General features: G+C 52.7%; 1 protein-coding gene across 4 annotated transcripts in view; it reads left to right on the top strand.

Annotated features, from left to right (window-relative positions):
• Positions 1-25,967, top strand: part of LOC140410523 (kinase D-interacting substrate of 220 kDa-like) — a 267,277-nt gene that overhangs the window by 219,985 nt on the left and 21,325 nt on the right. For 3 of the 4 annotated variants that reach the window (XM_072498730.1, XM_072498728.1, XM_072498729.1), the window contains exons 24-25: positions 6,657-6,880; positions 7,172-7,288. In XM_072498730.1, coding sequence (XP_072354831.1) covers positions 6,657-6,880; positions 7,172-7,288 — 341 coding nt within the window. The remainder of the gene's footprint in view (positions 1-6,656; positions 6,881-7,171; positions 7,289-25,967) is intronic. The other variant, XM_072498731.1, reaches the window with a different exon arrangement.

Raw genomic sequence — 25,967 nt, 5'->3', positions numbered from 1 at the left:
AATATTTTTAATGATCATTATGATATGCTTCTTAACCAATCCCTCCCTCCTTCCCCAGGTCTACCAATCCCTCCCCACCCTCCTCCCCTGGCTCTGCCTATCCCTCCCCTCCCCTCACTCCCTCCGCATATCCCTGTCCGCGCCTCCCCATCCCAACTCTGCCCTTTCTCCCTCCCCCTTGCTGCTGCACCTCCCCCTTGCTGCTGCTCCTCCCCCTTGCTGCAGCTCCTTCCCCTTGCTGTTGCTCCTCCCCCTTGCTGCTGCCCCTCCCCACGCTGCTGCCCCTCCCCACGCTGCTGCCCCTCCCCACGCTGCTGCCCCTCCCCACGCTGCTGCCCCTCCCCACGCTGCTGCCCCTCCCCACGCTGCTGCCCCTCCCACGCTGCTGCCCCTCCCCACGCTGCCGCCCCTCCCCACGCTGCCGCCCCTCCCCACGCTGCCGCCCCTCCCCACGCTGCCGCCCCTCCCACGCTGCCGCCCCTCCCCACGCTGCCGCCCCTCCCCACGCTGCCGCCCCTCCCCACGCTGCCGCCCCTCCCCACGCTGCCGCCCCTCCCCACGCTGCCGCCCCTCCCCACGCTGCCGCCCCTCCCCACGCTGCCGCCCCTCCCCACGCTGCCGCCCCTCCCCACGCTGCCGCCCCTCCCCACGCTGCTGCCCCTCCACACGCTGCCGCCCCTCCCCACGCTGCCGCCCCTCCCCACGCTGCCTCCCCTCCCCACGCTGCCGCCCCTCCCCACGCTGCCGCCCCTCCCCACGCTGCCGCCCCTCCCCACGCTGCCGCCCCTCCCCACGCTGCCGCCCCTCCCCACGCTGCCGCCCCTCCCCACGCTGCCGCCCCTCCCCCACGCTGCCGCCCCTCCCCACGCTGCCGCCCCTCCCCACGCTGCCGCCCCTCCCCACGCTGCCGCCCCTCCCCACGCTGCCGCCCCTCCCCACGCTGCCGCCCCTCCCCACGCTGCCGCCCCTCCCCACGCTGCCGCCCCTCCCCACGCTGCCGCCCCTCCCCACGCTGCCGCCCCTCCCCACGCTGCCGCCCCTCCCCACGCTGCCGCCCCTCCCCACGCTGCCTCCCCTCCCCACGCTGCCGCCCCTCCCCACGCTGCCGCCCCTCCCCACGCTGCCGCCCCTCCCCACGCTGCCGCCACTCCCACGCTGCCGCCCCTCCCACGCTGCCGCCCCTCCCACGCTGCCGCCCCCTCCCCACGCTGCCGCCCCTCCCCACGCTGCCGCCCCTCCCCACGCTGCCGCCCCTCCCCACGCTGCCGCCCCCTCCCCACGCTGCCGCCCCTCCCCACGCTGCCGCCCCTCCCCACGCTGCCGCCCCTCCCCACGCTGCCGCCCCTCCCCACGCTGCCGCCCCTCTCCACGCTGCCGCCCCTCCCCACGCTGCCGCCCCTCCCACGCTGCCTCCCCTCCCACGCTGCCGCCCCTCCCCACGCTGCCGCCCCTCCCCACGCTGCCGCCCCTCCCCACGCTGCCGCCCCCTCCCCACGCTGCCGCCCCCTCCCCACGCTGCCGCCCCCTCCCCACGCTGCCGCCCCTCCCCACGCTGCCGCCCCCTCCCCCTCGCTGCCGCCCCCTCCCCCTCGCTGCCGCCCCCTCCCCCTCGCTGCCGCCCCCTCCCCCTCGCTGCTGCCCCCTCCCCCTCGCTGCCGCCCCCTCCCCCTCGCTGCTGCCCCCTCCCCCTCGCTGCTGCCCCCTCCCCCTCGCTGCTGCCCCCGCCCCCTCGCTGCTGCCCCCGCCCCCTCGCTGCTGCCCCCGCCCCCTCGCTGCTGCCCCCGCCCCCTCGCTGCTGCCCCCGCCCCCTCGCTGCTGCCCCCGCCCCCTCGCTGCTGCCCCCGCCCCCTCGCTGCTGCCCCCGCCCCCTCGCTGCTGCCCCCGCCCCCTCGCTGCTGCCCCCGCCCCCTGGCTGCTGCCCCCGCCCCCTGGCTGCTGCCCCCGCCCCCTGGCTGCTGCCCCCGCCCCCTGGCTGCTGCCCCCGCCCCCTGGCTGCTGCCCCCGCCCCCTGGCTGCTGCCCCCGCCCCCTGGCTGCTGCCCCCGCCCCCTGGCTGCTGCCCCCGCCCCCTGGCTGCTGCCCCCGCCCCCTGGCTGCTGCCCCGCCCCCTGGCTGCTGCCCCCGCCCCCTGGCTGCTGCCCCCGCCCCCTGGCTGCTGCCCCCGCCCCCTGGCTGCTGCCCCCGCCCCCTGGCTGCTGCCCCCGCCCCCTGGCTGCTGCCCCCGCCCCCTGGCTGCTGCCCCCGCCCCCTGGCTGCTGCCCCCGCCCCCTGGCTGCTGCCCCCGCCCCCTGGCTGCTGCCCCCGCCCCCTGGCTGCTGCCCCCGCCCCCTGGCTGCTGCCCCCGCCCCCTGGCTGCTGCCCCCGCCCCCTGGCTGCTGCCCCCCGCCCCCTCGCTGCTGCCCCCGCCCCCTCGCTGCTGCCCCCGCCCCCTCGCTGCTGCCCCCGCCCCCTCGCTGCTGCCCCCGCCCCCTCGCTGCTGCCCCCGCCCCCTCGCTGCTGCCCCGCCCCCTCGCTGCTGCCCCGCCCCCCTCGCTGCTGCCCCGCCCCCTCGCTGCTGCCCCCGCCCCCTCGCTGCTGCCCCCGCCCCCTCGCTGCTGCCCCCGCCCCCTCGCTGCTGCCCCCGCCCCCTCGCTGCTGCCCCCGCCCCCTCGCTGCTGCCCCCGCCCCCTCGCTGCTGCCCCCGCCCCCTCGCTGCTGCCCCCGCCCCCTCGCTGCTGCCCCCGCCCCCTCGCTGCTGCCCCCGCCCCCTCGCTTGCTGCCCCCGCCCCCTCGCTGCTGCCCCCGCCCCCTCGCTGCTGCCCCCGCCCCCTCGCTGCTGCCCCGCCCCCTCGCTGCTGCCCCCGCCCCCTCGCTGCTGCCCCCGCCCCCTCGCTGCTGCCCCGCCCCCTCGCTGCTGCCCCGCCCCCTCGCTGCTGCCCCGCCCCCTCGCTGCTGCCCCCGCCCCCTCGCTGCTGCCCCCGCCCCCTCGCTGCTGCCCCCGCCCCCTCGCTGCTGCCCCCGCCCCCTCGCTGCTGCCCCCGCCCCCTCGCTGCTGCCCCCGCCCCCTCGCTGCTGCCCCCGCCCCCTCGCTGCTGCCCCCGCCCCCTCGCTGCTGCCCCCGCCCCCTCGCTGCTGCCCCCGCCCCCTCGCTGCTGCCCCCGCCAGCTCGCTGCTGCCCCCGCCCCCTCGCTGCTGCCCCCGCCCCCTCGCTGCTGCCCCCGCCCCCTCGCTGCTGCCCCCGCCCCCTCGCTGCTGCCCCCGCCCCCTCGCTGCTGCCCCCCGCCCCCTCGCTGCTGCCCCCGCCCCCTCGCTGCTGCCCCCGCCCCCTCGCTGCTGCCTCCGCCCCCTCGCTGCTGCCCCCGCCCCCTCGCTGCTCCCCCCGCCCCCTCGCTGCTGCCCCCGCCCCCTCGCTGCTGCCCCCGCCCCCTCGCTGCTGCCCCCGCCCCCGCCCCCTCGCTGCTGCCCCCGCCCCCTCGCTGCTGCCCCCGCCCCCTCGCTGCTGCCCCCGCCCCCTCGCTGCTGCCCCCGCCCCCTCGCTGCTGCCCCCGCCCCCTCGCTGCTGCCCCCGCCAGCTCGCTGCTGCCCCCGCCCCCTCGCTGCTGCCCCCGCCCCCTCGCTGCTGCCCCCGCCCCCTCGCTGCTGCCCCCGCCCCCTCGCTGCTGCCCCCGCCCCCCTCGCTGCTGCCCCCGCCCCCTCGCTGCTGCCCCCGCCCCCTCGCTGCTGCCCCCGCCCCCTCGCTGCTGCCCCCGCCCCCTCGCTGCTGCCCCCGCCCCCTCGCTGCTGCCCCCGCCCCCTCGCTGCTGCCCCCGCCCCCTCGCTGCTGCCCCCGCCCCCTCGCTGCTGCCCCCGCCCCCTCGCTGCTGCCCCCGCCCCCTCGCTGCTCCCCCCGCCCCCTCGCTGCTGCCCCCGCCCCCTCGCTGCTGCCCCCGCCCCCTCGCTGCTGCCCCCGCCCCCGCCCCCTCGCTGCTGCCCCCGCCCTCTCGCTGCTGCCCCCCGCCCCCTCGCTGCTGCCCCCGCCCCCTCGCTGCTGCCCCCGCCCTCTCGCTGCTGCCCCCGCCCCCTCGCTGCTGCCCCCGCCCCCTCGCTGCTGCCCCCGCCCCCTCGCTGCTGCCCCCGCCCCCTCGCTGCTGCCCCCGCCCCCTCGCTGCTGCCCCCGCCCCCTCGCTGCTGCCCCCGCCCCCTCGCTGCTGCCCCCGCCCCCTCGCTGCTGCCTCCGCCCCTCGCTGCTGCCCCCGCCCCTCGCTGCTGCCCCCGCCCCTCGCTGCTGCCCCCGCCCCCTCGCTGCTGCCCCCGCCCCCTCGCTGCTGCCCCCCGCCCCCCCGCTGCTGCCCCCGCCCCCCCGCTGCTGCCCCCGCCCCCTCGCTGCTGCCCCCGCCCCCTCGCTGCTGCCCCCGCCCCCTCGCTGCTGCCCCCGCCCCCTCGCTGCTGCCCCCGCCCCCTCGCTGCTGCCCCCGCCCCCTCGCTGCTGCCCCCGCCCCCTCGCTGCTGCCCCCGCCCCCTCGCTGCTGCCCCCGCCCCCTCGCTGCTGCCCCCGCCCCCTCGCTGCTGCCCCCGCCCCCTCGCTGCTGCCCCCGCCCCCTCGCTGCTGCCCCCGCCCCCTCGCTGCTGCCCCCGCCCCCTCGCTGCTGCCCCCGCCCCCTCGCTGCTGCTCCCTGCCCCCTCGCTGCTGCTCCCTGCTCCCTCGCTGCTGCCCCCGCCCACTCGCTCCTTTCCTCGCCCCCTGCATCCCTCCCTCGCCCCCTGCCCCCTCCTCCCTCCCTCGCCCCCTGCCCCCCTCCCTCGCCTCCTCCCCCCCGCCTCCCCCCTCACTTATCCCTCCCGCCTGCACTCCCTCCTGTCTTTCACCTGCCCTCCATAGGTGTAAGTGTGTATTACACACATGAGCAGTTATGCATGGGGATTGACACACATATTGTGGCCTTAGCTCCACTTTTCTGTCTCCCTCAGATAAAGCCATGACTCCAGTACATTGAAGTCTCATAATCTGCATGTTTTTATTTTGTGTCTTTCTTTATTCTATTTCTTAATACAAATAAGTCAGTGATAGAAATTATTGAACTGCTGGTTTGAAATCATATGCACTGCTCACATAATTCAGGCTGTTAATATACTTTTGAAATTCCAGCAAATGGCTTTTACTACTGTAATCAATTATCAAACCAAATATATATAAGTGTGTAAAAACACACGATCATGTTGCAATCTCCTTTTGGTTGTTTTTCTTGAATTCTCGCCACAAATTATGTACTTTCACTAACCAATGAGGAAGATTATTTTCCAGATGCATATCCCATATAAGGATGTATTACATTATACATAATCGACGCGATTTACCAGTCCCGTCCCACCGGAATCAGGATGGAACACAGCCAGTAAATGCCACGAGAGGCCTCTACCCGGATTCCCAAAAGTCGTTACGCCCCACCGAGATCTAACTCTAATATCTACAATGGCGGGGATCCAGACTTGCCTAGCTAAGTGAGCTTAACTGTTCACTTAACTATGTCTATGCCAGAACTACCTATCTCCCGGGATCTATCAGCCTCACCGAAGAGATCCAAACCGGGTGCTGTTTAGCATTGTCTCCACAAATGGGGACCAGGTAGAATGGCACTTTGGTGCCGGGGGGAGAGGCTTCCCCAAGCAATCGGAGGCCTCCGGGTGGTTGGCCTCTTGGTAGGGTGGCACCCTGGCACTGCTGAGGTCACTTAGGCACCCTGCGCTGCCACCTGAGACCTGATGCTGTCAATGTCCTCAGGTGGCAGTGTCCATACCCGGCTGGCAGTACCCGGGGGCATTTTGCCCGTGCTGTGGATCGGGCCCAGGGAGTGCCCTGCCCGTATAAGGTAGGGTGCGGGGGATCGGGGACCTCCTGACAAGTGAGTTGAGGCATTAGAGGGGGGGGGCACGTTTGGCACCCCAAATAACAGTCCAGTTCGATAGCGGGTAGTGCCAGGAATGACCCTGCAAAATCCACCTAAAACGGCACTTTTTTCCCCCCGTTAAATCGTACCCCATGTATCTTGGCTGTGGCTCAATTGCTGGCACGTTTGCCTCAGTGTCGGAAGGTTTTGCGTTCAAGTCCCATTCCAAGACTTGGACATAAAAATCTAGGTTGACACTCCATTGCAGTACAGAGGCAGTGCTGCACTGTTGGAGGTGCGATCTATCGGATGAGATGATAACTTGAGTCCTGTCTGCCCTCATAAGTGGATGTAACAGATTCCATGGCACCAATTTGAAGAAGAATAGGACAGTTATCCTTAATGTCCTGGTCAATATTTATCTCTCAACCAATGTCACTTCTATTATTACACTGCTGATTGTGGGAGCTTGCTGTAAGCAAACTGACTGCCTTGTTACCTACATTACAAAAATAACCAAAGCATTTGGCTGTAAACTGCTTTTGGGACATCCAGTGATCATGAAAATCACCGACATGCATTTCTTTTTTTCGTATCATCTGCTGGAAATTCATTCTACCATAGGGCACATTTAATCAAGTAATATGTAAGGGATGAGTAATTTCCAGAAGTAGGATGTGTAGATTAAAACTTAAGAAGCCTCAAGTACTGACCAAGTGTACATGTCCACTTTTCTTGCTGAAAATGTGCTTATGAGCATAAGTTGTATTAGATAAAAACTGTCTTTGCTCAAGATTTTTCTTCTTGCTTGCAGATATCCGAGCAGCCAGAGAACAGATGTCCACTGTAAATATCACAGGGATTCCTTATCCTTCACTCCCTTTACAGGAAGCTCCACCTCGGGCTGTATCTGTGTTCAGCCAGGCACCATCAGTCTGTTCCTCCTCAACTTCATTCAATGGTAATGTAATGTCACCGCAACATCCTAGCAGCTATTATAGTGGCATGGTTGGACAACAGCATCCATTTTATAACCGGGTATGTAAATTAAAATCTATTATTGTACTAGATGCAAAATGACTACAGGTGTTTAAAAAAAATTTAATTGACACTGCAACATCCCTCATATTTGATTTATAACCATGTGTTACTTTGGTTAATTTTGTAATGTCTATTTTGAGTTTCATTCATCATGAATTGGGATTTGGGAAGTCAACATTCTCTACATTGAAAAGAGATTTGTCATTCCACGTGTTATGTGTGTTTCTTTCCTTTGTGACTTCATTTGATTTTCCTAAATTTGTTTTTCCACCTGTTCCTTTTCCATAGCCATATTTTGCCCCTCCTATTTGTTACCTGCCAAGGCAATACTTTGGCAGTTTGCAACATCCCATCTCGCGTTCATCAGCTAAAACCAGTTTGTCAAGAGAACAATACAGTAATCTAGTAAGTATTACAAAAGGGTGAATAGTTTAGTACTGGAATGTAGTATGTATTTTATACACCATTTAATTTATTTTTGTGAAATTGTTCTTCTGCTAGATATACCATACATCTATAAAATGTTGGTACAATAATAAATTTCAATGTAGTACAAATTCAAAAACTACTGCTTAGGTTCTTATATAAGTTTTCACCAAAATAGTACTGCGTTTCTTCCCAGGAGTTCCCCTTCAGTTTTATGTTTACAAGTAAATGTTACTTTTTCTAAATCCTGACACGATTTTGTATTTTCAGGTTCTGCAAAAGTTGTTCCTCTTTTGTTTCATTTCAAACTGTTAACCTTTGTTTGTTCAACTAACTCAGCACTGTCTGATTTTTCTTCTTCTTAAACTGGGTTTCTTGCTCGGAGTACCTGAAGTGTGTTGGTTAGAAATTGTCATTGGATGATTCGTGATGAATTGCTGAACTTTTGCTTTGGGTTTTGTGTCCCTTTGCCGATAGAAATTGTAAATGAACTATTTGGAGTGCATAGCTTTCTTGTAGTTAATCATGGAAAACTATTATTCTGTTTGAAACAGCAGTAACATAATTTCCTGTAAAATATCTATCAATCAAATGGGATACGTACATGCTATCAACCTTCATTTTCAAAGGTCAGGAGCAAAAAATACTTTTAAATTACTAAGGTAGCAACTAAATCAAACTGGCTGCATGACCAAATAAAAACAGCAAGTTTGGCAGTACCTGTGAAGATAAACAGAGTTAACATTTCAAGCCCAATATGGTTCTTCTTCGGTAGCTCTGAAGAAGTCATTGGATTCAAAAGAGCCATATTGGCTGTCAAACCTGCTGAACCTGACAGCATTTTCTGTTTTTATTTTAGATTTCCAGCATCAGCAGTATTTTGCTTTTTCTATTGCTATATGTCCATCATAATTTCATCTCTCTCCACTTGCATATTTTGACTTGGCCTTTTGGCTTTTCCTCCACTTGTGATATTGAAGCAGTCTGGGCATTCAAAAGTTCAATAATTACAGAATTATTACTATTTAATTTAATTGACTTAATTAAATAAATGTTGTTAGCTAATTGCAAAATAGAAAATAATTCACCACTCTACAAATTTGTGAAGGGCGCCATGGTGGCGCAGTGGTTAGCACTGCTGCCTATGGCATTGAGGACCCGGGTTTGATACTGGTCTTGGGTCACTGTCCATGTGGAGTTTGCACATTCTCCCCATCTCTGCGTGGGTCTCACCCCCAAAACCTAAAGATGTTGTGGTTAGGTGGATTGGCCACGCTAAATTATTGCCCCTTAATTGGAAAAAAATAATTGGGTACTCTAAATTTATTTTTAAAAATACAAGTTTATGTTAACGAGAGAGGTGTGCGTGATCCGCTTTCTGATATATTTATATTGTTACCAAAATTTTGATTTTGTTCTTGTCAGGAAGTGATCGAGGAGGCTGCTGATGAGGGGCTTCCTTCCCCCACAGACACCTCACTGGTAATGAGTAGCCACGTGGTGTGGATTTGTAGCATCTCTTTGCTTCTTCCACTGTGATAATACCTCATCAATTAGAAAGGCTTTTTTAAGCAGCATTTTCATTTTCTTCTTCACTGTCTGCGTCTGGTGTGATTTACGTGGTTGCAGTGTTGACCATATTTTCGTGATTTCAAAAACTTCACTTTTTGCAATCTGAATGAGTCTGTACATCACTTCAAGTTAGTTCACAGAACTAGACTTTATTAAAACCAGCTTCTGGAAAAAATACCTTTGCATCATAACACTTCTTTAACAGGTCAAATGTAAAAGCAAATTCATAATCTGTACAAAATTCAATTTAACAAATTGTCGTTTGTTAATCATTACTGATGTTGCCAATCACAACTTGAGTGATATTTATTTGTCATATATGTTCAGGTTTATTGCGCATAACATAGTTGGTCTTGGTCTGTTAAATGCGTCAGATCTGAAGTTGTAGTTAAATATACAAAAACGCGATGGCAGGGGTATGGAACAAGAACACTTCATGAGTTTGAATATCAATCCTTCAAGAGTTTAAACAAGAAATTCAAAATATTCTTGTCCAGAATTAGGATTCAGGATGATTAGAAACGTATCAAGAAATACTCTAAATGGGTAGTCTTCCAGAAATGTTTACTATGTAATAATATTGGGGAGACTAGGTAGTAATGTCACTAGACTAGTAATCCAGAAGCCCAGGCTAATGCCCTGGGGGGCATAGGTTTAAATCCCACCATGACAGCTGGTGGAATTTAAATTCATTATTAAAATCTGTAATTAAGATGCTTAAAACCTAGATTTAGATCTAAATGATATGCAGGATAGCTGAATTGGCCATGCTAAACTGCCTCTTAATTGGAAAAAAATAATTGGGTACTCTAAATTTATTTTTAAAAATGTTCTCCCAGGTATGCCTTACTTTTTGCCTTTATGTCCTCCTGGACTTCCTTGTTTAGCCATGGAATGTTTTTCTTACTTTTACAATTCCTCTTCCCCTCAGGAATATACTTTAATTGAGAGGTGTTTAATATCTCCCTGAATATCCGCCGTGGTCCTCAACTGTCCTACCCTCAATTATTTGTGTCCAGCATACTTGGGTCAACTCTCTCCTCAGGCCTGTATAATTACCTCTGCCCAACGCGAAAACACTAGTGTGGCACTCTGTTCTCGCTCACTCAAAATGAATTTGAAGTTCTACCATGCTGTGATCACTCTTTCCAAGTGGATTTATCAACCCTTCATTACATTTTTTAAAAATCATTTTATTGCCATTTTAAAAATTATGTACATTGCTTTTGGTTTTCCTTTATTATACAGAGTAAAAAGGCTTTTGTCTTGCATGTCTTTATTTACAAATTTTGGACGCCTAGTTCGACGTGTCCCCTGCCCCCCGCCCACCCCCCTTGATGTCCTCCCTGATCGATCCGGGGGTGGGGGGGCCTCCCCCTTCTTGCTCCTTTCCCTGCCCACTTTCTATTCTCCCGTTGTCGGCTTGAACCGTGTTCTTTTTGTGAATGGGGGTGTGGGGGGTGGTGTAGCCCCCTTCCCCAGTGTTGTCCCTCTTTGTCTGGCTCAGACCTTCTGCCCCCCCCCCCCCGGGTTATGCGTCCCTGGCGTTCCTCCTTACCGTTTGCTTTTTCTTTCCCCTTTGTAATCCTTCCTGTTCCCTCTCTATTGGCTGTTGTTGGCCTCAAACTGGTTTTGGAACAGACCAACAAGTTACCCCCATGCAGTAAGGAAGCCTTCCTCCAACCCTCAAATGGCATATTTGATCTTCTCCAGGTGGCGAAATTCCAAAAGGTCAGCTAGCCAGTCTGCAGCTGTGGGAGGTGCTGCTGATCAACAGCTGAACAGGATTCGCCAGCGTACGATTAGGGAAGCGAAAGCTAGGGCGTCGGCACTGTTCCCCATGTGTAGCTCTGGCTGCTCTGATACCCGGAAGATTGCCACTATTGGGCATGGCTTCACCCTCATCCCCACAACCTTGGACATTGCCTCGAAGAAGGCTGTCCAGAACCCACAAGGTTTATGACAATCCCAGAACATGCGGGTGTAGTTCGCCGGGCCCCTCTGGCACCGTTCACATTTGTCCTCCACCTCCGTGAACAACCTGCTCATTCGGCTTCTGGTTAGGTGTGCTCTGTGCACCACTTTGAACGGCATGAGGCTGAGCCTTCTGCAGGAGTAGGTGGAATTGGCCCTGCTCAGTGCTTCGCTCCAGAGTGTCTACCCCACTTCTGTCCCCAGTTTGTCCTCCCATTTCCGTCTGGTCTCGTCCAGTGGCGTTTGGACTCTGTCTAGTAGCTGTCCATATAATTTCTCACAGAGTCCACCTTCCTTATTGTCCGTCATCAGGTCCTCTAATAGTGTGGTCTCCGGGGCCCAGGGTTTCCTGTTGTCTCTTTGCGGAGTAAGTGTTTTATTTGTAAGTGTCTCATTTCCTGTCCAGTCGGTAGTTCCCATTCCTCCGTTCATTTATTCAGCATTGCTCGTCTGTGTCCTATGTAGAGGTCCCTAACTGTCAGCGTTTCCCCCGTCCTGTTTCCATTTTTTAAACGTTGCGTCTAGCGTGGCTGGTGGGAATCTGTGGTTACCGCAGACGGGGGCCACGGGGGACATCTTGGTCAGCCCGAAGTGCTGTCTTAGTTGGCCCCGCGTTTTCTGTGTGCCCGCTACTACTGGGCTCAATGTATATTTTGTCGAGGGGGATGGGGTGCTGCCGTGGCCATGGTCAGGATGGTCCTAGATGTATAGATAAATAGAAGATAGGAGCAGGGGAGGCTTTTTGTCCTTCGAGCTTGCTCTGCCATTTATCACGATCATGGCTGATCATCCAGCTGAATAGCCCAATCCTGCTTTCTCTCCATAACCATTCACCCCAAGTGCTATATCTAGCCGCCTTTTGAATATATCCAATGTTTTAGCATCAACTACTTCCTGTGATAATGAATTCCACAGACTCACCATTCTTTGGGTGAAGAAATGTCTCCTCATCTCTGTCCGAAATGGTTTACCCTGAATCCTCAGACTGTGACCACTGGTTCTAGACTCTCCCACCATCGGGAACATCCTCCTTGCACCTACCCTGTCTAGTCTTGTTAGAATTTTATAAGTTTCTGAGATCGCCCCCTCATTCGTCTGAACTCCAGCGAGAACAATCCTAACCTAGTCAATCTCTCCTCGTATAACAGTCCCGTCATCCCTGGAATCAGTCTGGTAAACCTTCGTTGCACGATAGCATAGTGGTTAGCACAGTTGATTCACAGCTCCAGGGTCCCAAGTTCAATTCTCGGCTTAGGTCACTGGCTGTGCAGAGTCTGCACGTTCTCCCCGTGTCAGCGTGGGTTTACTCCGGGTCTCCGGTTTCCTCCCACAGTCTAAAGATGTGCAGGTTAGGTGGATTGGCTATGATAAATTGCCCTTAGTGTCCAAAAAGGTTAGCTGGGGTTGCGGGGATAGGGTGGAGGTGTGGGCTTGGGTGGTGTGCTCTTTTCAGGGCCGGTGCAGACTCGATGGGCCAAATGGCCTCCTGCAAATTCTATGATTCTTTGCACTCCTTGAGAGCAAGAACATCCTTCCTCAGAAAAGGGGACCAAGACTGCACAGACTATTCCAGGTGTGGCCTCACCAAGGCCCTGTATAATTGCAATAACACATCCCTGCTCCTGTACTCTAAACCTCTCGCAATGAAGGCCAACGTACCATTAGCCTTCTTTACTGCCTGCTGCTGCTATGCTTACCTTCAGCGACTGGTGCACAAGGACACCCAGGTCCCGCTGCACACTCCCCTCCCAATTTACAACCGTTCAGGTAGTAATCCGCCTTCCTGTTTTTGCTTCCAAAGTGAATGACCTTACACTTCTCCAAATTATATTGCATCTGCCATTGATTTGCCCACTTGCCCAACCTGTCCAGATCATGCTGTAGGATCTCTGCACCCTCGTCACAGTTCACCCTCCCATCTACATTCAGCAGCGGAATGGGCCTATATGATCCACATTCCGACGGGTCTTTGTCTTTTTTGGATATCAATGAGATTGTGGCCTGTGCTGGCATAGGAGACAAAGTGCCACTTGCCAGCGAGTTTGAGAAGATGTCCCTTAGTTGTGGGGCCAGGGCCGATGTCTTCTCCACCTGCATGGGACTGATGCTCTCCATGATTTCTGCCAGATCTATTGGTGCTTCCAGCTCTTTCTTCTCTCCCCCCCCCCCCCCCCCCAAAACCCCCCAACCCCCCACACACACACAAAACCATCATTTCCAGTCCGTCGAGGAACTGTTTCATCCCCGCATCCCCGTTGTGGGGTTCGGAGGTGTATAGCCCTCTGTAGAAGGTCTCAAATGCTTGATTGACCTCTTTTGGTTCCGCTACCAGTTTGCCTCTGTTGTCCTACACATGCGCTATTTCCCTCGTGGCTGCCTGCTTTCTCAGCTGGTGAGCCAGTAGGTAGCCAGCCTTTTCTCCATGTTCGTACAACGTCTCCCGCGTCTGGCGGAGTTGGTACACTGCTTTCCTGGTGGATACAGTAAGAAGTCTTACAACACCAGGTTAAAGTCCAACAGGTTTGTTTCAAACACTAGCTTTCGGAGCACTGCTCCTTCCTCACCTGTTGGAATTTAACCTGGTGTTGTAAGACTTCTTACTGTGCTCACCCCAGTCCAATGTCGGCATCTCCACATCATTCCTGGTGGATAGCAGGTTAAAGTCCGTTTGTAGCTTTTTCCTCTCTGCCAGCAGCTCTACGGTCGGGGCCTCGGGAGTATTTTCAGTCGACCTCCAAGATGGAGTCGATCAGCTGTTGCCTGGCCTCCCTCTCTTCTCTATCTCTCCGTCCCTTGTAGGCTATAATTTCCCCTCTGATCACATCCTTCAGTGCCAAGCAGAACGTGGAGGGTGAGACCTCCCCATTCCGGTTGTTACTCACGTCGTCGCCGATGGCCTGCGATGCTTTCTGGCTGAAGGCCTTGTCGGCCAGGAGGTCTGTGTCCAACCTCCATGTGGGGCGCTGGGCACGGCCCGTCTCCAACCTCACATCCAAATAGTGTGGAGCGTGGTCGGAGATGACTATCGCGGAGTACTCCGCTCCTGTAATTCGTAGAAGCACCGATTTCCCCACTGCAAAGAAGTGGATCCGGGTATATACCTTGTGTACCTGTGAAAAGAATGAGAATTCTTTTTCTCCAGGTGTAGCAACCTCCACGGTCCACCGCCCCCATCTGCTCCATAAATGCTCCCAGATCCTTAGCCATGCCTGTCTTTGTTTCCCGTTCTGGGGCTCGATTGGTCAGCAACTGGTACACCGTTGAACTTGCCCCCCCCATAATTAGTTGGTGTGTCAATGTCGGGGATTCCGCCATGGTCTTTTTTTATCAAGTCTGTGTCGTCCTGGTTGGGGAGCGTATGCATTTACCAGGACTACCGGTGCCCCAGGATACCGCTAACCATGATGTACTGTCCCCCTGGGTCCGTAACCAACCTAGTCTCTGTAAATCTCATCCTCTTGCTTATCAATATGGCTATTACCCTGGCCCTCGTCCCGTGGCATGAATGGTACGTCTGTCCCACCCAGCCCTTCCTTACCAGTAATATGTCCTTCTCCCTCAGGTGTGACTCCTGCAGGTAGACTATGTCCGCCGTCAGGCTTCTCGGGTGGACAAAGACTCTGGATTTTTTCACTGGGCCGTTAAGTCTCCTTGCATTCCAGTGACTATCCTGGTGGGGGAGTTTCTGACCCCGCGGTCCTGCGGGATCAACCATACTTACATGTTGGATGCGCCCCTACGCTCTGGGGTTCCCCTTTATGTGGGGGCTGTCCGAAATGGCCGCTGTCACTTCTCACCATGAGGCTGGGCCCCTGCACTCCGGGGTTTCCCTTTGTCCAGGGGGCACCCAACATTGCCACCAACTGTGTGTACGCTACGTGGGTGCGCCCCTGCACTCCGGGGTCTCCCTTTGTTTAGGGACCCTCCAACGTGGCTGCTTGCGGCGCCATCTTGGTTCCTCGGCCTGTTCCGTGCCTGCCGAGGCCTGTGCCTTTCTTGTTACCAACCCTTACCTACCTTCCTGCACCATTTCTGTTCTGTGAGTGTCCCCCTCCCACCAGCCAGACTTTCCCTTGCCCCTAAGAGGTGCGCCGAGGCCCCCTTTTCTGCTTGTCTTGCCGTGCTAGCCCTCCCTGCTAGTACTATGGCTCTCCTCCCTGGGCTGGTCTCGCCCTATCCCTGTTCTATCTTCCTGTTTCTGTTCCTTTCTTCGCCGCCTCACCTGTTTCCCCTATCCTCGCTCCCCTCTCTTTGACTTCCAACTTTAATCCGAGAATGAGGCAGCAGAGTCAGCAGCACGGTAGCCTTGTGGATAGCACAATTGCTTCGCAGCTCCAGGGTCCCAGGTTCAATTCCAGCTTGGGTCACTGTCTGTGCGGAGTCTGCACATCCTCCCCGTGTGTGCGTGGGTTTCCTCCGGGTGCTCCGGTTTCCTCCCACAGTCCAAAGATGTGCAGGTTAGGTGGATTGGCCATGATAAATTGCCCTTAGTGTCCAAAATTGCCCTTAGTGTTGGGTGGGGTTGCTGGGTTATGGGGATAGGGTGGCGGTGTTGACCTTGGGTAGGGTGCTCTTTCCAAGAGCCGGTGCAGACTCGATGGGCCGAATGGCCTCCTTCTGCACTGTAAATTCTATGAGTCCCGCGCAAACACAGAGTCTGTACAATAGGTCTTGGTCCCGTTTCGTCCTCCGCGTTCCTTGTTTCCCCCGCTGCCCTCACCATTGCCGTGTTTGTTCCTTCTCTAGACTGTTGGTTTTCACAAATTCTTCGGCCTCCGCTGGGGTGCCGAAGCAGTATTCTGTCCCCTTGTAGGTTAGTCAGAATCTGGACGGGAACAACATGCCAAACCTCCTCCCCCCCCCCCCCCCCCCCCCCCCCCCCCTTGTAGAGTGCCGATTTTGACAGGTCCACCCCAATGTCCTGATATATCCTTATTCTGTGTCATTCCCACGATCACGACTTTGTCTGTTGGGCCCACCTCAGGATCTTTTCCCGGTCCTTGTACCGGTGCAGCTTCGCCATGATCGCTCTCGGCTGCTCCCCAATCTTGGGTTTAGGTCGGAATGACCTATGTGCCCTATTGAGTCCTGGGGTTTGGGAAGCTGTCCCTCCTGACTAGGTTGCCCAGCATGTGGGCGATGTAGTCGGTTGGATCCCTTCCCTCAACCTCCTCTGGCAGTCCCACAATACGGCCATTTTGTCGTCTGGTCCTGTTTTCCTGGTCCTCTACCTTTCCCCTCCGTTTCCCTTGGGTTGCCACCAACCTCTTCACTCTCAAACTCATAGCCAAGATCCTGTCACTCTAGTCGTGGGGGGGGACGTCGCTGCTTCTCTTCTGCTTCTTTGCTGCTAATGCCTTTTGGGTTTTAAGGAGTTTTGGGTGGCTTTTTGAGCCTAGAATCCTAGAAAATTTGCTATTTTGGGTCCAAATGGGAGGAGAGCCACCTGATGTGTGTCCGCTCAGCACATCACCACTACTGGAAGTCCCTTCATTACATAATACTAAATCTAAAATAACCTGTTCCTTGGTTGGCTCCACAAAATATTGCTCTAAGAAAAAATGGACTTGATGAAATCTCCCTCAAGGCTACCCTTGCCAATTTACTTCATCTAGTCAGTTTGCATGTTAAAAACACCCATGATTACCTGTGTGCCATTCTCGCAAGCCCTCATGATTTCTTGGTTTGTACTATGCCCCACTTTGGAAGTATTGCTTGTGGGCCTGTAAATTACTCCTAGCAAGGCGTTTTTCCCCTTGTTTTTTATTTCCCCCCATATCGATTCAACATCTTGGCCTTTAATGCCAATATCATATCTTAATACAGCCTTAATGCCATCTTTAACCAGTAAAGCAACTCCACCTCCTGTTCCATCCTGTCTATCCTTTCAGAATACTGAGTACCCTTGGTAGTCCCAGTCCTCCTGCAACCATGTTTCAGTGATCCTCACCAAATCATACCCATTTGTCTCTATTTGTGCCGTCAGCTCATTGACCTTATTCCGAATACTGCGAGCATTTAAGTGCAAGATTTTTAAATATATCCTACTGATTTGTCTTTCCCTTGCAGGATTTTCTTGTGCTTTTCACACATTCTGACCTCCTTCATTAAGCTCTGATAACAGTTAACCTCATCCACAACTTTCACGCCCCCAGTCACCTTACATTTTAATTTTTTATGTTTTCTTCCTCCTCCACAGTCATTAGACTGGCCCTGCCTGTTCATTAATCTCTACCTTCTCCTCACATGCTAACCTGCTGCTCTGGTTCCCATTATACTACTTGTAGTTTTACCCTTCCCTTATGATTATGATCATGGCTGATCATCTAACTCAATAGCCTAATCCCGCTTTCCCCAATATCCTTTTATCCCCTTCGCCCTAAGTGCTATTTCGAATTGTTTCTTGAAAACATGCAATGGTTTGGACTCAACTACTTTCAGTGGTAACAAATTCCACAGGCCAACCACTCTTTGGGTGAAGACATTTCTCCTCTTTGTCCTAACTGGTCTTCCCAGTATCGTCAGACTGCGATCCCTGGTTCTGGTCACATCCACCATCGGGAACATCCTTCCTGCGTTTCCCTGTCTAGTCCTGTTAGAATTTTCTAGGTTTCTGTGAGATCCTCCCTCATTCTTCTGAACTCCAGTGAATACAATCCCAATCGATTCAATCTCTCCTCATACCTCAGCCCCGCTATCCCAGGAATCAGTCTTGTAAACCTTCGCTGCCCTCCTCCTTGAGCAAGAACATCCTTCTTTCGCAAGTTTTTTTTTTCGTTAGGGCATCATGATCGGCAGAAGCTTGGAGGGCCGAAGGACCTGTTCCTGTGCTGTACTTTTCTTTGTTCTTTGTTCCTCAGATAAGGAGACCAAAACTACACACAATATTCAGGTATGGTCTCACCAAGGCCCTGTATAATTGCAGCTTTTGAAGCTTCAATTGCTTTTAGGATTCTGACACCCTATCCTATTAAGGTTTCCAAAGTTCCAAAGATGATAATGTGCTACCTCGCCACGCCATTGAACAGGCATGGCATTTTTCTTTTCCACATCTGTTAATTATGTTGTCAGCCTTTTAAGTTAATCTTCTTGCACAGTACTTTGTAACGGCATAAATAAATGATTTAATTAAGTTTAGACTCTAACTTTAATTCAGTTGTTGACTGTCACCCTTAAAATGCATTTCATTATATTTGAATTTCAGCTTATTAAGACTTCTGTTGATTACATTATCCCATTGTTTGGAAATATCTGGATTCAATCTTAATTTTGCCACAGCTTTTTTGCAATCTCAGTCCGTACGGATCATAGGTGACGCACAAAATTGATATTTTTGGGTTTGTTGGCAAGTTAAATGAAACCGAATAGCACAGTGTATAATAATTACATGCAATATAGAACATAGAGCTTTAAGGTCTAAGCTGAAGAAACTGTTCCATAGAATGGCACACTAGCAATGCAAAGCATGACTTCTTGCTGAGGTAGGGTTGTGGCTGTTTGGGCCTCGATTGCTCTGTTGTGCCTTGCTGCTGTGGCCATTATTTCCACGAGAGTATTGACAGTGGGTGCTAATTTTGACAACAGAAGCTTTAGAGGTTAGCCTGATACGGTACTCAAATGATGGCCACAGATTCCGGATGTATTTCCTTCCTTGACTTGGAGCACAGGCTATTGTGTCTGGAGTGCAAAATAATAATTCCTGCTTGAAAAGCATTAGCCTGTCAATGCTGTTGTAATCCTATTTCCCATTTTCTTTCTTTTCAAGTACACATCTAATTCATTTTCTCCATCGATAGCCACATGTAATACTATTCCAAGTTCTAATAATGTACTGCAATAAGTTCAGTGTTTTTTGTCTGCCAACAGAAAGGTTAAAAATGTTTTCTTTCCTTTCACCCTAAGTTAAGTAAAATTACGGAATACAGAACCTTAATGTATAATGTTAAATGCATGATAAATGATTTTTAAGGAGCGAAGTCTTTGCCAAAATTTGAAATTCTTTGGTTTTTATAGTGTTATAGTTTTCCACACAAGTTGTTAACTTTTTTAAACCATTCGTTAATGGAATGCCACATCACTGACAAGGTCAGAATTTATTGCCAATACTGAATCACCCTGGAGTAGGTGATGGTGAGCTGGCGCCTTGAACCGCTGCAGTCCATGTGGTGTTGGCACGCCCACAGTACTGTTGGGGAGTGCCAGGCTTTTGACCCAGCGACAGTGAAGAAGCAACATAGCTCCAAACCAGAATGATGAGTGACCTGGAAGAGAACATACAAGTTGTGGTGTTCTCATGTGCCTGCTATCTTTGTACTCGAGGTCACTGGTGCTGCTACTGTGCACTGGTGGAGGAGGGAGTCTATGTTAAGGTGGTAGATAGGGTTCCAATCAAGCAAGCTGCTTTGTCGTGGATGGTGTCAAGCTTCTTGAATGTTGTTGGAGCTACACTCATCCAGATAAGTTACAGTATTCCATTGCCTTTGTAAATGCTAGAGGTGAGTTACTCATGGTTGTATTTCCTACCGATGTGCCCTTGTATCCACAGTGTTTATATGACTGATCTAGTTCCGTTTTTGGTCAATGGTAACTCCCAAGATGGTTTTGCTGAGGATTTCAGTGATGGTAACACCTTTTAACGAGAAGGTTGGATTCTCTCTTGTTCTAGATGGTCATTGCCTGGCACTCATCAGCCCAATGTTGCTCAGGTCTTGCTGCAGGCTGACACGGACTAAAGAATGGTCCTGAACACTGCAATGATCAGCAAACATCCCTACTTCTGACTTTAGCATGGAGGGAAGGTCATTCATTAAGCAGCTAACGGTTTCCATCTACACTGCTTACAGTGCTGCCTATATCAGCAAACCTGCATCTACATAGAAACATACATAGGAAATAGAAGCAGGAGGAGGCCATTCAGCCCTTTGAGCCTGCTCAGCCATTCATTATGATGGCTGATCATCAAGTTCAATAGCCTGATCCAGCCTGCACACCACCCCCCCCCCCCCACCCCCTCACCATATCCCTTTATCCCCAAGAGCCATATTTAATTCCTTCGTGAAATTACACAAAGGCTTTCGCCTCAACTACTTTTTATGGTAGTGAATTCCACAGATTCTCTGGATGAAGAAATTTCTCCTCACCTCAGTCGTAAAAGGTTTAACCTGGGCAGCACGGTATCATTGTGGATAGCACAATTGCTTCACAGCTCTAGGGTCCCAGGTTCCATTCCAGCTTGGGTCACTGTCTGTGCGGAGTCTGCACATCCTCCCCGTGTGTGCGTGGGTTTCCTCCGGGTGCTCCGGTTTCCTCCCGCAGTCCAAAGATGTGCAGGTTAGGTGGATTGGCCATGATAAATTGTCCTTAGTGTCCAAAATTGCTCTTAGTGTTGGGTGGGGTTACTGGGTTATGGGGATCGGGTGGAGGTGTTGACCTTGGATAGGGTGCTCTTTCCAAGAGCCGGTGCAGTCTCGATGGGCCGAATGGCCTCCTTCTGCACTGTAAATTCTATGTTAATCTATGTTAACCTCAAACTATGACCCCTAGTTCTGGACTCCCCCACCATCGGAAACATTCTTTCCGAATCTACTTAGTCTAATCCGGTTAGAATTTTATAAGTTTCTATGAGATCCCCTCTCACATTTCTAAACTCCAATGAATATAATCCTAACCGACTTAGTCTCTCCTCATATGATAGTCCCGCCATTCCAGGAATCAGCCTGGTAAACCTTCGCTGCACTACCTCCATTGCAAGAACATCCTTCCTCACATAAGGACATCAAAAATTCACACAATACTCCAGGTGTGGCCTCACCAATGCCATATACAATTGCAGTAAAACATCCCTATTCCATTCAAACTAGCCCAAAACAAATTCCGCTACCTGGGGATCCAAATAGCCAGGAACTGGACACAGATCCACAAGTGGAATCTGACCAGCCTGGTGGAGGAAGTCAAAAAGGACCTTCAAAGGTGGGACGCGCTCCCGCTCTGCCTGGCGGGGAGGGTGCAGACGATCAAAATGAATGTACTGTCGAGGTTCCTCTTCCTGTTCAGATCAATACCGATCTTCATCCCCAAGGCCTTTTTCAAGAACATAGACAGAATGATCATGCCGTTTGTGTGTGGGGGTAAGAATCTGAGAGTCCCCAAATCAACACTGCAAAGGAGAAAAGATAGGGGTGGTCTGGCCTTACCAGCCCTGCAATACTACCACTGGACAGCCACGGCAGAAAGAGTGAGGGGATGGGTATGTGAACCCAATACGGAATGGATGCGGATGGAGGAGGCCTCCTGCAAGGGGATAACCCTCCAGGCGCTCACCATGGCAGAACTCCCATCCCCCACCCACCCCCCCAACAAAGTACACATCCTGCCCAGTGATGGTAGCCACACTAAGGACGTGGAATCAAATGAGGCAACATTTCGGTCTGACCGAGATGTCTCCCATGGGCCCCATCTGAGGAAACCACAAGTTCCCACCAGCCATGCTAGACACCAACTTCAAGAAATGGAGACGGGATGGGGCGGACACTGACAGTTAGGGACTTTTATAATGGAAACAGACTAGCGGCACTTGGAGAACTGACGGAGGAGCTGGAACTACTGACAGTATTCATTTATTCCAACTTTTTGCTTCCTGTCTGCTAACCAGCTTTCTATCTCAAGACACTACCAGCAATCCCATACGGTTTAACTTTGCATAGTAATCTGCTATGTGAGACCTTGTCTGAAAGTCTAAATAACCCACATTCACCGGTTCTCCCTGGTCAACTCTCCGAGTTATATCTTCAAAGGATTCCAGTAGATTAGTCCAGCATAATTTCCCTTTTTTAAATTCATGCTGACTTTGTCTGATTATACCCTGTTTTCCAAATGCTGTGCTATGAAATCCTTGATAATGGACTGTAGCAACTTCCCCACTACCGTCATTAGGCTCACTGGTCTATAGTTCCCTGCCTTCTATCTACCTCCTTTTATGAATAGTGGGATTATGTTAGCTAACCTCCAATCTGTAAGAACCATTCCAGACTCCAAAGAATTTTAGAAAATGACCACCAATGGATCTACTATTTTTAGGGCCACTTCCTTAAATACTCCGGGGTGAAGATTAAAAGGCCCTGGAGATTTATCTACCTTCAACCCCATTAATTCCCCAAAACCATTTCTCTACTAATACTAATTTCCTTCAGCCCCTCACTAAAACTTGTGCTTCACAGAACTTCCAGTACATTATTAATGTCTTCCTTTGTGAAGACAGAAGCAATATATGAATTTAGTTCCTCAGCCATCTATTTCTCTTTATATACCTATAGAAACTTTTAGTCAGTTTTTATATTCCCTGCTAGCTTACTTTCATATTGTATTGTCCCCTTCTAATCAATCCCTTGATCTTCGTTTGCTGAATTTTAAAGTGTTCTCAATCCTCAGGTCTATTGTTTTTTCTTGCTAATTTATATGCCTCTTCTTTGAATCTAATACTGTCTCTAATTTTCCTTGTAAGCCATTCTACATATTGTGGTCACACATCCCCAAGGGTGTTCTCACAACTAGATTGCCAACTCATCCTTTCCCAGTGCACAACAGCCAGCCCAAGATGGCCTGTTCACTTAGTTCCTCAACGTATTGGTCCAGAAAACCATCCCGTATACACTCCAGAAATTCCTCCTCTATTGTACTGTGACTAATTTGAGTCACCCAGTCTATAATCCTACTGAAGTCCAGGTCTGAGGCATCCAAGGGGGTGACCCTGACCTATAGAGGCTGCACGGTGGCACAATGGTTAGCACTGTTGCCCCACAGCTCCAGGGACCCGGGTTCAATTCCTGCCTCGGGTGACTGTCTGTGTGGAGTTTGCACTTTCTCCCCATGTCTGCGTGGGTTTCTTCCGGTTTCCTCCCACAGTCCAAAGATGTGCTGGTTAGGTGGATTGGCCGTGCTAAATTGCCCCTTTAGTACCCAAAAGATTAGGTGGGGTTACGGGGATAGGGTGGAGACATGGATACTTTTATCCATACCGTTTAGCATCCTATAGAACCCTATTTGATCTCCCCTCATTCTTCTAAACCCCCTCATCTCTGAAATCAATCCAGTGAACTTCCTCTGAACTGCCTCCAATGCCATCCCATCTTTACTCAAATGAGGGGACCAAAACTGTGCAATACCCCACGTGCGGTCTTACCAATGCCTTGTGTAGTTGCAACAACACTTCCTTACCTTTATACTCAATTCCTTTTGCTATCAATGCCAACATTCCATTTGCTTTCCTTATTACCTGCTGCACCTGCATGCTCGTTTTCTGTGACTCAGCACGAGGACACCCAGATCCCTCTGCTTCGGAGCACCCCAAAGTCTCTCCCCATTTAGATGATAAGATGCCTTCCCATTTTTTCGGCCAAACTGCATGACCTCCCACTTATCCCCGTTAAATTCTATCTGCCACATTTTGGCCCACTCTCTTTATCTATTATTTGTAAATTTCTTATATCCTCATTGCAACTTACTGTCCCAGCTACTTTTGTGTCATCTGCGAGTTTGGCTATAGAACCTTCTATCCCTGTGTTCAAGTCGTTAATATAGATTGTAAAAAGCGGGGGCCCAAGGACCGAACCCTGTAGCACCTCACTAGTTACAGTCCTTACTTTCTTGCCATCTACATCTTGCCATCCAGAAAAAGATCCATTTATCCTGACTCTCGTCTCCTGTCCGTCAGCCAGTCTTCTATCCACTTCTGCCACTTCACAACTGCTACTGGGCCCGATAGACAACTCCAACTGCAGTTTTAAATGCCTTTCACTTCCTTAATTCTACCCATAAAGGCTCCACTGCCTGCTTGCCTTGCATTATATCCTGTCTTATCATTGAAGTAATTTATTACTCACCAAGAGCCGTACTCCTTCCTGTAGACCTTAATAACCTGCCATATTCAGCTTCCAACCCTGGCCATCTTGCAGCCATGTCTCTGTAATGGCTGATCTCCACAGGACCAGGCAGAACAGTACATGTGGGATCTCCCAGGGGATCAGAGGCCCCCTGTGCTGCTTGCCTTCTGGGCAGGGTGGCATCCTGGCTCAGCTGGTGCCACCTGGGCACCTTGGCAATGCCAGTCTGGTACCTTGGCAGTGCCACCTTGGTGCCAACCTACACTGCCAAGGTGCCCAGGTGGCACTGGCAGGGTCACTACCAAGGTTCTAGGCTGGCAGTGCCAAGATACCACACTAGCATTTTTCCGGTGATGTGGATCGGGCTGGGCTTGCTCTGCGCGGATGCGGCGGGAGGTGTTTTGGGGCGGGGGGGGGGTTTGGGGTTGTGTCAGGGAGTCAAGAGATTTGGACACCTTTTTAAGAAAATGGGGCAGTGTGGCCTCATTGGGGAGTTCCCTGCTGAGGCCCGAATCTACCTGAATGGGAACAAAGTCCCGTTCAATAGCGTGGGGTTTCTCGGCACTCCGAGTACCAGGAAACAGCTGGCTAATACGCACTCGTTATGCTTCAGGTAGATCGCGCCCTGCATTTTCCAGCTGAGCTCTCTTCCTTGCTCTCTGTCTCTGTAGGCCTAGTGACTGCGCTGTTTGTCCTTTTTACTCGGAGTCTGGTCCCGGCTCAGCTCAAGAAGGGCCCACCCCAATGATATATTCCTGATTCATGAAATGGATCCCCTTTTCCCCACACTGCTTCTTCAGCCTTAGTCCATCTTCATAATCTGCTTGGCTCCATGCCAATTTGCATGTGGTTTGGGTAAAAATCCAGAGAATATAATCCTAGCAAACCTTTTTTTTTAAATAAGCTCCTTGCAATTAGGAGAATTAACCAATTAACTACTTGCACTGACTGACCAAAAACACTAACTAATAAAAGAAACATTTATCTGTACCTTCCCCTAACCACTCCACACACTGCTGTTTTGAAGTCATGGTTGAGTTTTGTCTGTCAGGTACCTGACATTCTTCTCCCAGTCGCCACTGCTGCATAGGGTTCGCAGATCTCTAAATCAGCCACTCCTTTTCCATCTTCTTTTCAAACTCTTTTTTAAAACTGTTTTTGTTGGCATTTCTCATATTTATAAACAATTGTATATATACATCACATTTTTCTTGCCCGCGTTAATTTACTTTATTGTACAGCGAGGTTTATTTTGTCTTTCATTTAATTGACCGTATATACATTTTGCTGCCCTCTGGCACAGTCTTTTGGTTCCTCATCTATCTTGGTTTTTTATTAACTTATTCCTCATTGCTGGCCTCAAACAGGTTTAGGAACAGGCTGACAAACCGCCCCCAAGTATCCAGGAAGCCTTCCTCCGACCCTCCGATGGCACACTTGATCTTCTCCAGGTGGAGAAATTCCAAAAGGTGAGCTAGCCACCTGCGGCTGTGGGTGAAGCTGCCGATCGCCAGCCGAGCAGGATTCTCCGGCTTGCGATTAGGGAAGCGAAAGCAAGAGCGTTGGCCCCCTTCCCCATGTGTAGTTCTGGCTGCTCCGACACTCCAAAGATTGCCACTATTGGGGATGGCTTCACCCTCACCCCCACAACCTTGGACATTGCTTCGACGAATGCTGTCCTAAACCCAGCAAGTTTGGGACAGGCCCAGAACATTTAATTTCATTTCATTTAGGTGTGGTTGGCCGGGCCCCTCTGGCATCGTTCACATTTATCCTCCACCTCCGGGAAGAACCTGCTCATTCGGGTTCTGGTCCGGTGCACTCTGTGCACCACTTTGAGCTGCAATAGGCTGAGCCCTGCTCAGTGCTTCGCTCCATAGTCCCCAACCCACATCTGGCCCCAGTTCGCCCTCCCATTTGTGTCTGGTTTTGTCCAGTGGTGTACGAGCTCAGTCCAGCAACTGTCCGTATATTTTCCCACTTAGCCCTCCTCCTTGTTGCTTGTGCGTATCAAATCCTCTAGTAGTGTGGTTTCTGGGGCCCCGGGGTACCCGAGGAAGTGTTTTATTTGGAGGTGTCTCATTTCCTGTCCTTTTGCTAGTTTCCACTTCCTCGTCAGTTCATCCAGTGTCGCCAGTCTACGTAAAAGTCTCCAATCATCAGTGTGCCCTCGTCCCACCTCCATCTTTTGAAGGTGGTAACTAGCCTGGCTGGGGGGAATCTGTGATTGCCGC

The sequence above is a fragment of the Scyliorhinus torazame genome, chromosome 4 (genome assembly GCF_047496885.1).
Source record: "Scyliorhinus torazame isolate Kashiwa2021f chromosome 4, sScyTor2.1, whole genome shotgun sequence".
In the NCBI taxonomy this organism is placed as follows: domain Eukaryota; kingdom Metazoa; phylum Chordata; class Chondrichthyes; order Carcharhiniformes; family Scyliorhinidae; genus Scyliorhinus; species Scyliorhinus torazame.
The sequence above is the reverse complement of the archived record's forward strand: the minus strand, read 5'-3'. Positions and strand labels throughout refer to the sequence as shown.